A 16,570-nucleotide genomic window follows, 5' to 3' on the forward strand; every position below is an offset into this window, starting at 1 on the left:
CAGGAGAGCTACAGTGGGGACTTCATCGTCATCTTTTATTTTTTCATCCATGAAATAAAAATGGCAGGGCCAGTTTGATAGGACTAGGTGGTGGGTGCACAGGTGTCTGTTGTATTCTTTCTAAGTTTCTTCATGATATTTCACAATAACAAATACTTCCTCCAATGAAAGAAAGAGGGGTAGTGACAGTTGCCCTATTGGTTTGTTAATGATGTGAAAACTGGCTTCATTTTCAGGTGAACAGGTGGGCTCTCTAATATTTTACCCAATGAATAACAGTTTTTTAAGTGTTTAATTACATACATGCACATGAATGTATAATTTATGTAAGGACACTTATAAATAGCTCTGTTAACAGTGGCCAAACACAGACCAGATGGCCAATGGTAGGGGATTGTACATTAAACCGTGGTATTTTAATATGATGAAGTATTGTTTAGTTATTAAGTATGATAAACATCAGGTATAGGTATAGTTTATACAAATAACTACAATAAATAAAAACAGGTTACAAAGTAGGTCATAATAACTTATTTCCATGTAGAATATGTATGTACTTGATAAGTGCTATGACCGGGTTTAGGGAGATTTTCACACTGGTGAGTTTTGTGTCTCTTCTCGCCCAGGGCCATTCCACTCGCCATTTTCCAGGCAGAGCCCACGGTGAGGAAACACTTTCTCCGGAAATGGCTTAAGAGCTCTTCCCTTCAAGACTTTGATATTCGGACAGTGAGTGCTGGTTTTTTCCTACTCTCAGAAGTTTAGGAGGAAAACTAGACAGGGCAGAGTATCCCTGACTCAGGTCTCCTTTTTGTCTGGAGACTTCACTCTTGATTTCCTCCTTTCTGTTATGTAATGAATGAGGAAATAGTTACATTTTAGGGCAAAACTGGAGAAGCTAAATGCTGGGGAGGCCCTTTTAACTGTGCTCTTGGATGGACTACGGCTTGGGGTCTGGCACAGGGTTCTAGTGCTGGCTCGGCCCCCTACTAGCTCTGATCCTGGGAGAGTCGTGTACCCTCTCCACTTCAGTTTCCTCCTCTGCGAAATGGGACCTTTTCTCTTAGAATTTCTAAGCGGGTTAAATAAGGTACGCGAAGCATGCTGCTGCTGCTGCGTTTCTCTCATACGCCCGGTTGTCGCTGGCTCCCTGCGTGCTCAGGTTCTGGACTGGGACTACTACATCGAGCGGCTGGGCAGCGCCATCCAGAAGATCATCACGATCCCCGCGGCTCTGCAGCAGGTGAGCTTGGGAACTGGTGCAGCAGGCCCAGTGTGACCTGAAGGCCGCAGAAACCTGGGCCTGGCCCAGACTAACAACCTCAGACAGGTGATCGATGTCTCCTTCATGTAGGTGAAGAACCCAGTACCACGTGTCAAGCACCCTGACTGGCTGCACAAAAAACTGCTGGAGAAGAATGATGTCTACAAGCAGAAGAAGATCAGTGAGCTCTTCGTCCTTGAGGGCAAGAGACAGGTAATGGGGCCTGGCCCAGGGCAACAGAGGCTGTGACAGTTGGTGCTGGGCAGTGTCCCATGGGCACACAGGGCACCAAAGTCTCCACACTGCTGTCCATAATTTTGGATGCTTCTTTCCATTCAAGCATTTACAATGTTTTTTTTCTTTCCAAAAATGTACACATTGATACTTTATCCTTTAATTCCTCCCAATGTTCTTCTTTTGAGATAAGAAATGTTGTGAATCATCAGTTTAGGGTGAAGAACTCTTACGTGTAAATGGAGGGTGTACTAATTAGACTCAGTACCTTGAGACCTCAGTTGTCTAAACTGTAAAAAAAAAATCTGTTAGAAACTCTAAAAAATACTGAAGACAGTGTAATGAAAAGCATAGCTAAAATCAGAAGAGCAAGAAGAAAATTCTGAGGTGCTGAAAATGAAAAGTGAGCTTTAAACCAGAGCAGTATACAAACTCACCTGCTAAAAACCAGATTCTCAGATTGAATTTTTACAGTCTAACTGTATCTTATTTATAAGAGCTATACTTAAAAGGTCTCAAAATGATTAAAAGGATGAAAAAACATATATCAGGTAAATATTAACCAAAACAAAGCTGATGTAGCTATATTAATGTCAGACAAAAAATATTTAGGCCAAAAAGTATTAGTAGGGATAAGGATGGTATTAAATAATACTGAAAGTCACAATTCACTAGAAATATATAACAATTCTAATAGTTTAGTTTCAAATTAAATAATGTAAAAATTACCTAAGTAGAAGAAATTGACATCTAATGAGTTTGGGATTTTAACACATCTCTCTCAATTGATAGATCGAGCAGACCAAAAACTAGTAAAAATGTGCACGGTTGGAATGACACAATTGCTAACTAGATTTAGTAGCTAACTAGATTTAGTTAACAAATAGAACCTTGCACCCAGTAATTAAAGAATACACATTCTTTTCAAGAACACCCAAAATAAGACTGTCTGTATGCTGCAAAGTGCATTGCAACAGATTCCAAATAATTTATATACAGACCATATTGTTTGGAAACTAAAAAGAAATACAGTTATAAGTAACTCATGGATCAAAGAAGTCACAATGGAAATTAGAAATACTTACTGAATGAAAATACTATCAAAATTTGTAGTATGCAGCTAAAGAGGACTACAAATAACACATAATCTATTTAAATGCGTATAATAGAAAAGAAAAACCAGTAGAAAATTAAGTAAGCTTGTAGCTGAAAAATTCGAAAACAGTAGAGTAAACCAAGAAAGTAGAAAGAAGTTATAAAGGCAAGAGCAGCAATGAATGAACAAACAGTAAAACCGAAACCTTGATCTTTGAAAAGACTTACGAAATAGACAAATCTTTGTCAAGATAGGTATTTCAGGTTTTGTTTTAATGAAAACAGATTATCATTGCAGATATAATAAAGCCTGAAAATAAATAAATAAGTAGTTACCTTTCCTAAACAATTGGAAAACTTAGATGGAATGGATAGTATCCTAGAAGAATTATTCAAATTAACCTAAGAAAACATAGAAAAACTGAATAGAACTTTAACCATTACAAAATGAATCATAATTAGAAAGAAACAAACACTGGACCCAAATGGTTTCTCAGAGGGATTTTACCGAACTTTTTAAACAAATTATTCCAGAGAATAAAAAAAGAGGGTCCTTAGCTCATTTGGTAATCTTGATAACACTTGTTACCTTGGTAACAAACTGACAGGCCAGGAAAAGGAAGGAGTGTTATAGGCCATTGGCAGTTACAAACGACAGGTACAAAAATAGTAACAAACTAAATATTGCACTGTATAAAACAGTAACATTGTGTACAAGTAGGGCTTATGCAAGGAATGGCAGGTGTTAACTTTAGAAATCTGCTAAGTCAGTTAATTTTAGGAAAAATCTGTTCATCATCATCAAAAGAGAAGACTTATGGGATCATTTCCAATAGAGGCAAGAAAGAACATTTGATAAACTGTAATGTCTGTTCATGATAAAACTTTGAGCAGGCAAAATCATAAAAGATGAGATGTTTCTCTGATAAAGTCTCTGTCGGAACTAAACAGCACACATCGTATTTAATGGCACGTTAGAATCATTAAAGTTGAGGAACAGGAAACGGATGCCTGTTACCATCACTTCTATTCAAAATTGTTTGGAAGTCCTGGCCAGCATAATTCAACAAGGAAAAGAAGTTAAATTTTAAGGATAGAAAGGCATAAAACTCATCATTTGCAGGTGATATAATTGTTAACACAAAATTTAAGGAAACCCAGGAATTGTTTTAACTAATAAGACATTTCAGCAAGATCATTAGATACAAAGCTGATATATAAAAATCTGTAGCTTTATCTTATACTAGAAACAATTAGGATTTTTTAAAATTTTTGTTTATTTTTGGCTGTGTTGGGTCTTTGTTGCTGTGCGCAGGCTTTCTTTAGTTGCAGCGAGCGGGGGCTACTCTTCATTGCAGTGTGTGGGCTTCTCATTGCAGTGGCTTCTCTTGTTGCAGAACATGGGCTCTAGGCGTGCGGTCTTCAGTAGTTGTGGCATGTGGGCTCAGTAGTTGTGGCTCTCAGACTCTAGAGCGCAGGCTCAGTAGTTGTGGCACATGGGCTTAGTTGCTCCGTGGCATGTGGGATCTTCCCAGACCAGGGCTCAAACCCATGTCCCCTGCATTGGCAGGCGGATCCTTAACCGCTGCGCCACCAGGGAAGGCCGGCATGCAGGATCTTAATTCCCCAACCAGGTATTGAACCTGCGCCCCCTGCAGTGGAAGGCGGATTCTTAACCACTGGACCACCAGGGAAGTCCTGCAAAGAGTTTTTTGATGGAACTTGAAAGTCTAAGCCTAAAATTCATATGAAGAACAAATATAAGAAAAACAAAAACAATTTTGAAGATTAACAAGAGGAAGCTTGTCTTAGTATGTAACAAGACACACAAGAAAGTCTTATTAAGGCAAGACCATACAGCAGTAGCACTAACAGGGACCCTAGAAACACATCCAAATACATATGGGAGCTTGGTCTATCACAGAGGTAGCGTTATACATTATTAAGGAGAACGGAGTGCTTATTCAATAAATGATACTGGGGGAAATGTTTTTTCATATTTCAAGAGGTAAGTAGCTATCTCACACTGAGTATGAAAACAAATTCCAAATACAGATCTAAATTGCAAAAGAAAACAACTGTTTAGAAAAAAACACAGGAGGCTATCTTTATGATGCTGAGGTAGAAAGAGCTTCTTAAGGCATGCATAAAAAACAGATCACAAAGGGAAAGACAGATAAATTCAATTAATTAAAATGTAAATTTTCTGTAGTCTGAAACAAGAATGGCAGAACGTTGGTGTTTATTGAATCTGAGTTATAAGAACATGGGTATTCATTACTTTTGTAATTTTTATAATAAAAAGTGAAAAAAACACACACTTTTATAGCACAGAAGTCACCATAGACAAGTCATAATTGAAAGAAGATAATCGGAATGTATGGAAGTTAGAAATGGTCCATAAGCATGTATATTGTTTTTCTGTTGCTATGTAGCAAGTAATCCGAGAACATAGCAGCTTAAATAACACAGGTGTTTTTTTTGTTTTTTTTGTTTTTGGCTGTGCCGGGTCTTCGTTGCTGCGTACGGGCTTTTTCTAGTCGCGTCGAGTGAGGGCGCTACTCTTCGTTGCAGTGTGCAGGCTTCTCATTGCAGTGGCTTCTCTTGTTGCGGCACGCAGGCCCCAGAGCGCGTGGGTTTCAGTAGTGGTTGCAGTGCGCCGGCTCTAAAGCACGCAGGCTCAGTAGTTGCAGCTCACGGGCTCTAGAGCTCAGGCTCAGTAGTTGTGGCGCACGGGCTTAGTTGCCCTGCAGCATGTGTGATCTTCCTGGACTAGGAATTGAACCCATGTCCTCTGCATTGGCAGGTGGATTCTTAACCACTGTGCCACCAGGGAAGTCCCACAGGTGTGTTATTATCTTGCACTTCTGTGGCCTGTGGTTCTGGAATCTGGGGACAGCTTATCAAGGTCCCCTGGCTCAGGGTCTCCCACAGACTACACTCAGGTGTCATCGGGACTGTGGTCTCATCTGAAGGTTTCCCCAGCAACTGGGGAAGGAGGTGCTTCACTCTGGTAGCTGGTGGCAGGATTCACTAGTGGAGCCGTCCTCATTTCCTTGCTCCATGGACCTCTCCAGAGGGCAGCTCACAGCCTGGCAGCTGACTTCAGAGCAAGCACTGGATAAGAGCCAGAGAGAGTGCCAGCAGTTCAGAGGTCACTGTATTTTATAATCTAATCTCAGAATGACATCCTGTCACTTTCGTTGTAATCTGTTCACTAGAGGCAGGTCACTGGGTCCAGCCCACACTCAGGAGGGAGTCATACAGGGGCATGAACAGCTGGAGGTGGGGTCATCAGGGCCATTTTAGAAGACTGACTGCCCCAGGGTCAACCCCACTGTCAGGTAAATGAAAACTGAAATATTTAGATACCACGTCACACCAAAAAATGAGTATGGTGACACCAACTATTAGCACACGTGGGGAAATAGCTTATCTGTATTTCTGGTGGGAGTGTGAACACAAGGTCTTCAGGCAGCATGTGGAAGGATGGTTGTTGACAAACCCAGTTTCTAGTTCTGAAAGAGTAGAAATTAACCATTCTTCATTTTAGAATGTCATGGATAGGTAAGCTGATTTATTTGCATAATGGAATATCCTACAGTTAGAATGAATGGACAATGTCTACATGTATCAATAGGGATCAATTTCAAAAATATGTTATTGAGTAAAACAAGTTGCAGTAGGATGTGTACCGTGTGTCTCTGTTCATATAAAACGGCAGCTTAAAGTAACGGTATATGGGTTTATAGGTACGGAATAAAAGTTCAAAATGTGTGGGGAGTGGTAGGCACTGCGCTTGGCTGGGAGGGAGAAACAGGGGGCTTTGACCTATTCTTTGCAGTATTTTATTTCTTATGAAGAGGAGAGAGTTCTGGAGCAAGCACAGAAAAATGTAAACATTCACTTCATAATGGTGGTACCTGAGTGACATTTTCTGTCTGACCTTTTCACTCTTAAAAGTTTAAAAATAGATTAGTCTGTAAATGAATATGTTTGCATACAAGTATTTTACCTTATTCAGAGGTGCACTTACGGTGGATTTCTAGAGAGAGCTGTTCTAAGGCTCCTTTGGATCTCTGCAGGTGGGCGTGGCGCAAGCTTCAGAAGGTGCCCAGAGCCTCAGCGCCCCCGACATGGAGGACTTCGGCCTTGTGAAGCCGCTCCGCTCGGCAGTGCCCATTGCCACCAAGAGGAGGCGTAGCCGCTGGGAGAGCCAGGAGGAGTCGCAGGACCTGGAGCTGATGGTGCCCTGGCAGGAGATCTTGGGGCAGCCTCCGGGGCTTGGAACCACCCAGGCAAGAATCCTCAGGGGGAGGGAGCAGGGACGCGGGTCAGGCCTGACCTGTGATGAGCTGTCTCCCTGCAGGGTCTGGGCCCTGAACTGGGGCTTGACCCCTGAGCAGATGGGCAAGATGTACCCAGTTGTTACAGAGTGCTTGGGGGCTGCGAGGGTTAGTTGCTGTGGAAGGGTGTTTCTGTTTCACTCGTGCTCAGCTGTATTTCCCGCCTCCTCCTCTTGACCTATCCCAGGAAGAGTGGCTGGTCTGGCTCCAGTTCCACAAGAAGAAGTGGCAGCTACAAGCTCGACAGCGCCTTGCTCACAAGAAGAGGCGGCGTCTGGAGGGGGCAGAAGGTGCACCGAGGCCTGGGACCATCCGCGAGGGGCCCTCCACAGGGCTGGGGGGCTTCTTTCGAAGAACTGCTCGCAGCATTCTGGACCTTCCGTGGCAGATTGTGCAAGTGCGGACAGCTATCAGTGGGAGGACGGGACACCCCTGAGGGCAGGAGCACGGCTTATGGGAAGGAAGGGGTATCTGGACGGCTCACGATCCTGGGGACCTGGTCTGGAATGGAGCAGGAAGGGCAGGGCTTCACCTTTGTGCCTCTGTGATGGGGCCTGGTGCTGGAGGCCACCTGGGAGATGGCCTGTCCACAAGCATTGAGTGCCTTCTGTGACACAGTGAGACACGCACTGTTGTGCGACCTGTGTTTCCTTTCAGATCAGCGAGACCAGCCAGGCTGGCTTGTTCAGGCTGTGGGCTGTCATCAGCAGTGACCTGTATTGCATCAAGCTGAATATTCCCCGGGTATTCTACGTGAACCAGCGGGTGGCCAAAGCGGAGGAGGGCCCTTCCTATCGGAAGGTACGGGGGGCAGGTGTGTTGCTGATCACTGAGGTCAGCTGTCTGCTCAGCCTCTGAGGGTGTCTCCACTGTGGAGGAGGCCACATAAAGGCCTAGTGGGCTTTGTGGCCTTGAGCGAGGTGTTCTGGAGCCTCCGTCCCTGAGAACCTTCCTGGGATGCTGTAAAAACTGATGGAAACGATGCTGTGAAGCGCCAGGTGAATGCTCAGCGACGGAAGCTGTGGGTGTCTGTCCTTGCTGCGCCGTCCTCTTGCATCTGACGCCCACGCGGCAGGGAGAGGCCTGCGGGCTGTCAGTCAGAGGCTGCAGGCTCCGTCTCCACCGGCTCTTCGGCTGTCAACAGCTTCACTGGGGCCTAATTCGTAGGCCATACAGGCCACGCAGCTAAAGTGTACGAGTCATTGGCTTTTAGTGTATTCACAGAGTTATGCAGCCATCGCCACAGTCAATCTTAGTACGTTTTCACCACCCCCAAAGAAACCCCGGGCCCCTTAGCAGTCTCTCCCCTCTCCCAGCCCTCAGTAAGCACGGGTCCACATTCTACCTCTAGATTAGCCTCTTGTGGACGTTTCACATACATGGAATCCTACAGCCGGTGGTCCTCCTCTCAGCTGTGGTGTCTTCAGAGGCCGAGCTCCCAGTTAGCTCCACCCAGAGCTCATTCACTGAGCAAATGAGCACGTTTCTTGGTTGGGTGCTAGGAACTGATTAACAGGTTGATGTCTAGTTGAGGAGATGAGATTTGAGTATTGGTAACTGGCAACTAGACAGGAGGCTTCTGGAGAAGGTGAAACTCGATTCCGACCAGAAGATTCAGCAGAATGTGGATCTAGAAAGAGGACAGGGAGGGTGCTGGGCAGCAGAGAACAGATGGTCTGGAATTCCGTAGCTTTCTTGGATGTGATATGATGTGAGTTTGCAGGAGAACATCCTTCCTTGTAGGATATCTTTCCCCTTGGGCACCCCTCTCCTGCTCCCTCCTCGCCAGGATTCCCACACTCTCTGGCTGCAGCTCCTTTCCTAGTCTTCTGTCCAGGAAGACATGGCTTCTCTCGCGGTTTTTGCTTCCTGCACCCTTAAGGTTAAACCCAGGAGAGAAAAGAGGAAAATAAAGCGGGAACACCTGCCCCTCACAGTCTGGGAGCTTGTCTGCTTTTTAGAAGCCTCAGGCAGCTTCTTGAAGTCATGCCCCAGACCTTTTCGTTTTACTCATTGGGAGGGATGGGCTGTAGGGGTTTACTCCATGGTTGTGGGCCCCAGAGGTTCTAGGCCTGTTTAAACGAGGCATGTCTGTAAGAGTGTGTGCACATGTGTTTGCCTGTGCATTGTAGCACACATTACCACTTAGTTGTGGGGTGAGGTCATCGCCATATTGTGTCACCAGGTGAATCGGGTCCTTCCTCGCTCCAACGTGGTCTACAATCTCTATGAGTACTCGGTGCCAGAGGACATGTACCAAGAGCACATCAACGAGATCAACACTGAGCTGGCGGCACCGGACATCGAGGGCGTGTACGAGACTCAGGTAACTGTTTTCCCAGCTGCACTGTGCAAGGATCTATCCGGACGGAATAGAGGGAAACAAACCCCACAGAGGCATGGACAGGCTAGCAGCATTGGCTGTGGACTCCACGGACACAGTGAATTTCAGCAGCATGTCTGCCGAAGATGACCAGGGGCCTGTGTCCTTCCCCATCAGCACTCACACCACCCTGTCTGCCCCACTTCCAGGTTCCGTTATTGTTTCGGGCCCTGGTGCAGCTGGGCTGTGTGTGTGTGGTCAATAAACAGTTGGTGAGGCATCACTCAGGCTGGGAAGCAGAAACCTTCGCTCTTGAGCACCTGGAGATGCGCTCTCTGGCCCAGTTCAGCTACCTGGAACCAGGTATGGCATGTGCCAGCCGCCCTTGCTTGGCCCGCCTCCTGCTCATCTCAGGGTGACAGGCCATGTCTTCCTGCAGGGAGCATCCGCCACATCTACCTGTATCACCACGCGCAGGGCCACAAAGCTCTCTTCGGCATCTTCGTGCCCGCACAGCGCAAGGCGTCTGTGTTTGTGTTGGATACCGTGAGTTCCGGGCCAGGCTGTGGGCGAGCCTCGCTGGGGGAGGAGCATATCCCTGGGCACGAAACTCTCGCACCCCTGCCCCCACTGCTGCCTTGTTTCCAAAAGCCTTTGCCCAGGAATTAGAAGTGGATCCGCAGAGGTAGCCCGGCCACCCGTGTCCACTCAGGGCTGCCCCCCTCCTTCCCTGTGGGGAGAGGTGCCGACCCAGCCCTTGTTTGTCTAGGTGCGAAGCAACCAGATGCCCAGCCTCAGTGCCCTGTACTCAGCCGAGCACAGCCTCCTGCTGGAGAAAGTGGGCCCCGAGCTCCTGCCCCCCAGCAAACACACTTTTGAGGTTCGGGCTGAAACAGACATGAAGGTCATCTGCAGAGCCATCCAGCGCTTCCTGCTGGCCTACAAAGTGCGTGCCGTCGGGGTCCCGCGCCGTGGGAGCGCCCTCCCTCCTTCCCTCCCTCCCTCCCCCGGGCCGGGCCCACCTAGCCATTTCCTTCCCCGCGCCCAGGAGGAGCGCCGTGGGCCCACACTCATCGCCGTTCAGTCCAACTGGGAGCTGCAGAGGCTGGCTGGCGAAGTTCCCGTCTTGGAGGAATTCCCGGTCGTGCCTGTCCGTGTGGCTGACAAGGTCAGCTACGGGGTCCTGGATTGGCAGCGCCACGGAGCCCGGCGCATGATCCGGCACTACCTCAACCTGGACACTTGCCTGTCACAGGCCTTCGAGATGAGCAGGTGAGCCGAGTGGAGGGGTGTCCCTGGCCATCTTGATTGTCGCTGGCCTCACGGGTCTCTGGTGGCAAGTCGGCCTTCCCCGCCTCCCCGGTCGTTGTCCCCTCCTGGGGCTGGCTGACCCCGTGCCCCTGCAGGTACTTCCACGTCCCCGTTGGGAATCTGCCAGAGGACATCTCTACCTTTGGCTCCGACCTCTTCTTTGCCCGCCGTCTCCAGCGCCACAACCACCTGCTCTGGCTGTCTTCCACGTCACGCCCTGACCTGGGCGGGAAGGAGGCTGACGACAACCGCCTCGTCATGGAGTTCGATGACCAAGCTCCTGTGGAGATCAACAGTTCAGGCTGTTACTCCACAGGTGGGTGGGTGAGGCACTCGGGGGCCTGGGCTGCTGTCCCTGCCGCTTGTTGCCGTTCTGCACTGGTGGGAACGCACAGCCCTGTTGGGCCGGGAGCCTGGGAGCCGAGCCTGCAGGGCTCTGCGGGTGTGTGCTCTGCAGTTGGCCGCCCCCAGCAGCAGCAGCAGGGATTTTTCTGAGATAGTGCTTGCTGGGGTCGGGCCCCGCACCCAGGAGGGGTCAGTGCACAAGCGGTGGTGTCTGTGTGCAGTGTGCGTGGAGCTGGACATTCAGAACCTGGCTGTCAACACCATCCTGCAGTCTCACCACGTCAATGACATGGAGGGCGCCGACAGCATGGGCATCAGCTTTGATGTGATCCAGCAGGCCTCCCTGGAGGACATGATCACGGGCAATCAGGCTGCCAGCGCTCCCGCCAGCTACGACGAGACGGCCCTCTGCTCCAGCACCTTCAGGTACCCAGGGGCTTGCGACCCTGAGAACATCACCTGACCTTTTGTTCTTCTAGTGCCCTCTCCTCTCCAAAGGCCGAGCAACAGTTTGGGTTCTAGAAGGAGCAGTAGAAATCCTTTTATCTTCTGTCCTTGTTTCGGAAACTAAGAGCTAAGACAGTGTCACTGGGGCTTCCCTCCGCCTTTCCAGAAACCAGCATAGGGCCAGGCTCCTTCCTCTGCTCATGGGTCTTTTGCTGCCCTCCAGGTATGGGTTGACAGTTCCGGGTGCTGCGTTCTGGCCCCCTTCCTGTGGCCAGAGGCGTGCCTGCAGGAAATCGCCAGTTTACTTGGGGTGCGGGTGTTTATCGAGTATCTGCTGCGGGATGCACAGTGGGTTAAGCCACACAGAAGGGGGTGCGAATTGCAGTGGTGACACGGGCAGGGAGCACATGTGCTCTCCACAGCCCACCAGGTGATATGACTGTGGCCCGTTGTAGAGATGAGGAAACCGAGGCCCCGTGCTTGCGGTCGTACTGCAGTTGAGGGGAAGGGTTGGTGCTCAGGAGCAAGTCTTGCGACTCAAGAACTGTTTTCTCCAACCGCCACTCCTGTTGCCGTCTCACAGAAGGCGGGCAGAACTGGAGGTAGTGGGCTGCAGGCCGGGGGCCAGAAGGCACGTGGTGTGGTCAGGGCCAAGGGCTGCTGGGCAGAGAAGCGGCCAGCTGTGTCCCGAGAGGTGGCGGCAGCAGAGCCGCCTTGGGGAGGGGATGGCTTCGAGCCATCTGGGGCGACGCAACCAGGGCAGTCGTGGCGAAGCAGATCGTTAGGCCCCTGACTGGCCCAAGGGAGGAGGGCCCTGTGGGTCTCTGTGGTGAGTCTGCTCCTGGTTCTCCCAGCAGGTGAGGTGCCTTCTTGAAGGGCACCCCCCGTCTTCTCAGCTCTGTCCTGGCACCAGCCGTAGGGAAGACTTGAAAGGTTGTGTTGAGTGTGGTGGTGTTGAGGGGTGCAGATGAGTCACGGAGGGCCGAGGAATGGATCTGAACAGTGAGAAGGGAGGGGGCAAAGGTGACAGCAGAACAGGGAAGAGCTGGTGCCAGCAACAGAGGGGGGCGCCCTCTGAACCCCTCCTGCAGGATCCTGAAGAGCATGGTGGTGGGCTGGGTGAAGGAGATCACGCAGTACCGCAACATCTACGCCGACAACCAGGTGATGCACTTCTACCGCTGGCTCCGGTCCCCGTCCTCGCTGCTCCACGACCCCACCCTGCACCGCACGCTGCACAGCATGATGAAGAAGCTCTTCTTGCAGTGAGTGCCGCCCGTGGCCTTCTCCGGGCTGTGCTGATCCCTCAGTCCCCAAACCAGAAAGATGGCAGTCAGCACCTCTGGGATCAAGAGCCCACTTGAACCATAGCGATCAGATGGGTCCCAGGAAGAGCTTAGCTGCCATCGCAGCTTCCAGAGACACGCTGTGCGATGCATAGTCTTTGTTGCTTTTTCGTAAGTCATTGTACACTGTGCTTACTGTTCTGCACCTCGCTTGCCTTCGTTAGCAGTAGATCTTAGAGAGCTGTGTGTGGACGTACACGCTAATGGACATTTAGGCTGCTTCCACAACTTTTGCTGTCACAGTGACCAACCATGGAGTGGCCTTGTACATGATGAGGTCACGCAAACATGTCTGTAGAATAGTCTCCAGGAAGTAACGCTGTTGCAGGTCTGATCGATATTATCAGGTAAATCCAGATGGGTGAACACCAATTTGATCAATATTGTCAGAGAGCTCCCTGTAAAGGTCGTACAGTTGATTGTGCTATTAGCGATGATTGGGAATGCATGTCCCCACTCCAAGCCACGCCGCCGTGGTGGGTATTATTGCCAACCAGATGGGATAAAATGCTCTCTTGGTATACCCTTAATATGCAATCCTTATTATGAATGAAATTGGACTTCCTTTTCATATCCTTTGCCCATTTTTCTGTAGATTTGGGGGTTTTTTTCCCCTCATTAATTTGTATGAGTTCTTTCTAGATAAAAATCAGCTATTTTTCTGTGATGTGAGTTGCACACTTTTTCCTCAGTCTTTGTCTTTGGTTTTGTTTACAGTAGGGTTTTGCGATGCAGACCTCTTTTGTTCTTTGTTGCTTCTGGGTTCTAAGTATGTTTTCTGCTTCAGGACGATCAGCTTTTTTCTCACAGTGTCTTCTGGTCTTCTCTGGTGTCTTGACCGTTGATTCTGAACTTGGTCTGCAGGCTCATTGCTGAGTTCAAGCGCCTGGGGTCATCAGTCGTCTACGCCAACTTCAACCGCATCATCCTGTGCACCAAGAAGCGGCGGGTGGAGGACGCCCTTGCCTACGTGGAGTACATCACCAACAGGTGTCAGCATTCCTGCACCCTTCGTTCATCTGTGTCTTATCTGACCCATTCACCTGCTGCTGACAGCCTTAACGTGTCTCGTAGCATGGCTCTGTTGGTAACGAATGCTTTCTGCCTTTGGGTATCTGAAAAAGCCTTTATTTCACCTTCGTTTTTGAAGGATATTTTTGCTGGGCATAGAATTGCAGATGGATCTTTTTTGAAAGTCTTTTTTTTCCTCTTTGTGTTTCTTTTTGGATAATTTCTGTTGTTATATCTTTAAATTCACTGATCTTCTGCGTGTTTAATCAGCCATTAATCCCATCTAGTATATTTTTCATTTCACACTGACAGTTTTTATCTCTAGAAGCTTGGTTTGGGTCTTATACATCTCTAGAGTCTACTTAACATGTTCAGTCTTCCCTCTGGTTTATTTTAACACATGCGATACTGTTCTAATAACAGGTTTTTTTGTTTTGTTTTTGTTTTAATTAATTAATTTTATTTATTTATTTTTTCTGGCTGCGTTGGGTCTTCCTTGCTGCGTGCGTACTTTCTCTAGTTGCGGCGAGAGGGGGCTACTCTTCGTTGCGGTGCGTGGGCTTCTCATTGCGTTGGCTTTTCTTGTTGCAGAGCATGGGCTCTAGGCACGCGGGCTTCCGTTGTTGTGGCTCGCAGGTTCTAGAGCACAGGCTTAGTAGTTGTGGCGCACGGGCTTTGTTGCTCCACGGCATGTGGGAACTTCCCGGACCAGGGCTTGAACCCTTGTCCCCTGCATTGGCAGGCGGATTCTTAACCACTGCACCACCAGGGAAGCCCCTAATAACACTTTTAATTCCTGTTCTGCTCGTTATTACGTCTCTGTCAGCTCTGATTTGTCTTCAGTTGGTAAATTCTTCTCCTTATTATGTGTTGTGTTTCTCTGCTTCTTTGCACACCTGGTGATATAGGATGGGATGCCAGACATTAAGAATCTTGGCTTGTCCGTTGGGTGCTTTTGCATTCCTGTAAATATTCTTGAGCTTTATGTTGTTACTTGGAAACAGTTTGATCCTTTGGGGCGTTTTTTGAGACGTATAGGCAGAGCCAGAGCAGTGTTTAGTCTAGGGCTCATTATTCCCACTGTTGAAGCAAGACTTTGTGAGCACAGCTGCACGTGCCTCTGAGTTACGAGGTTCTGACAGCGGCGGGAAGCAAGCACCCCAGGCCTGGTGTGGTTTTCTCACACTTGCGTGTGATCCATGCTCTGCTGAATGCGGGGTTCCCTCTGTGCCGCTCTCGCCTCTCATCCCCTCAACACTGGTCCCTGTTTCCCCTCCTGGCTAGATGCAGACGTCTCCTTAGTATTATGTTTATCGTTTTCCCTAGAAAGTTTGAGGGATGATAAAATGTGAATCTACTTTATATCCATTTTTAAGTAAGTAGAGGGTTAAACATAATAAAAGAAGGAAAGTGGGGAAAAAGGGGAAAACTATTGATTTCATTTAAGCAATTTCTGTTTTGCTTTTTTTTAGCATCCATTCTAAAGAGATCTTCCATTCTTTGACAATTTCTTTCTCTCGATGCTGGGAATTTCTTCTCTGGATGGATCCCTCTAACTATGGTGGAATCAAAGGAAATGTTCCATCTAGTATTCACTGTGGACAGGTAAGAGGTAACCAGTCTTAGAGAGCAGAGGTTGGAATCTGAAGCAACTTTAGGGGTCCACATTGGCCCCTTCAGTGCACACTTGGGGGTGACAGGCCGAGTGCCAGGCACGGTTCTAGGTGCCAGGCCCCGGTCATGTAGTCCTTGCTCTCATGGAGTCTGTGAGGGCAAAGATCACGAACAAGCAAGCAAGTAGATGTAGACGCCAGTGTCAGCAATGGTTAGGGCTCGGAGAAAACAAAAAGCAGGGTAGAGATAGTGAGCCACGGGCGAGGGGCCGATTTGGATGGGGAGGTCGAGGAGTCCTCTGACGGGGTGACGGAACTGCAGTGTAAGGCTGCCGTGAGTTACGGGACGGGCAGAGACAGTGGTCACAGGTGTGGGCAGAGAGCTGGCCGGGGCCAGGCCACTTGGGCCCGAGGGCTGCAATGGACACTTGGCTTTTAGTGACGGGGAGATTCTGAGTGGGGGAGTGTCAGGGCCTGACTTCCACTTGGATCCTGAGTGGACCGCACCACAGGAGGTCAAGGTCTGAGAGGAGCCCGGTTAGTGTCGGCCCAGGGGAGGATGTGGGGCGGGGTGGAGTCAGGGAGAAGGACTCCGGTGGGCACTGCAGGTGGAGTGGACGGGCCAGCGGAATGAATGTGGGGTGACGCCCGGGGGCACAGGGGTGGGCGATGTCTGGGCGAGTAGGTTGTGTGTGGGCCTGTGCTTGGGTGTGTGAGCCCCGATGGACGGGGCAGGAGAGCGAGTGTGGGGAGAGGGGAGCTGTGCTTGGCTGTGGCATCTGGTGTTTGCCGAGCCCGCCGTTTGCTTGACGTACACAAGGTGGAGATGCAGAGGTCGGGTGGTGGCAGGGGCGTCTGGGGAGGGGCTGGGGGTGGGAACTTGGGGTCATCCCAGCTGCTGAGAACACCTGGGGGTGAGCGGGGGTTGAGAGGCCTGAGTCCCCCCAGGGCAGGTCCCCATGGAGGAAGCCGCCAGTGGGTAGGGGAACTGGGGGATGGGGCCTCAGGCTTCAAAGGGAGAGCGGCCCCAGAAGGAAGGAGCCGTGCTGCTGGGAGCAGATAGGAAACAGAGGCTGCGCTTGGTGCTGGGGTTGGGAGGGCCACTGAGACCACGATGGGAGAGAAGGAAGTGCAGGCCATGTAGACGAATCAAGGGAAGGCAGTGGTGGCTGGTGCTCTGAAGGATGGCGGCCGTCAGAGCTCAGATGGTGAACATTCTGCCCTTCCTGGGAGGC

General features: G+C 49.3%; 1 protein-coding gene across 2 annotated transcripts in view; it reads left to right on the top strand.

The window, feature by feature from the left end:
- The window catches only part of POLE (DNA polymerase epsilon, catalytic subunit), a 55,155-nt gene that overhangs the window by 29,249 nt on the left and 9,336 nt on the right, over positions 1–16,570 (top strand). For both annotated transcript variants that reach the window (XM_059894101.1, XM_059894102.1), the window contains exons 27-42: positions 627–729; positions 1,163–1,243; positions 1,355–1,477; positions 6,679–6,891; positions 7,127–7,336; positions 7,597–7,740; positions 9,125–9,265; positions 9,472–9,625; positions 9,702–9,808; positions 10,032–10,208; positions 10,311–10,534; positions 10,669–10,889; positions 11,140–11,344; positions 12,457–12,630; positions 13,576–13,701; positions 15,195–15,327. In XM_059894101.1, the coding sequence (XP_059750084.1) occupies positions 627–729; positions 1,163–1,243; positions 1,355–1,477; positions 6,679–6,891; positions 7,127–7,336; positions 7,597–7,740; positions 9,125–9,265; positions 9,472–9,625; positions 9,702–9,808; positions 10,032–10,208; positions 10,311–10,534; positions 10,669–10,889; positions 11,140–11,344; positions 12,457–12,630; positions 13,576–13,701; positions 15,195–15,327 (2,536 nt within the window). The remainder of the gene's footprint in view (positions 1–626; positions 730–1,162; positions 1,244–1,354; positions 1,478–6,678; positions 6,892–7,126; positions 7,337–7,596; positions 7,741–9,124; positions 9,266–9,471; positions 9,626–9,701; positions 9,809–10,031; positions 10,209–10,310; positions 10,535–10,668; positions 10,890–11,139; positions 11,345–12,456; positions 12,631–13,575; positions 13,702–15,194; positions 15,328–16,570) is intronic.

This window comes from Balaenoptera ricei, chromosome 14 (assembly GCF_028023285.1).
Source record: "Balaenoptera ricei isolate mBalRic1 chromosome 14, mBalRic1.hap2, whole genome shotgun sequence".
Classification (NCBI taxonomy): domain Eukaryota; kingdom Metazoa; phylum Chordata; class Mammalia; order Artiodactyla; family Balaenopteridae; genus Balaenoptera; species Balaenoptera ricei.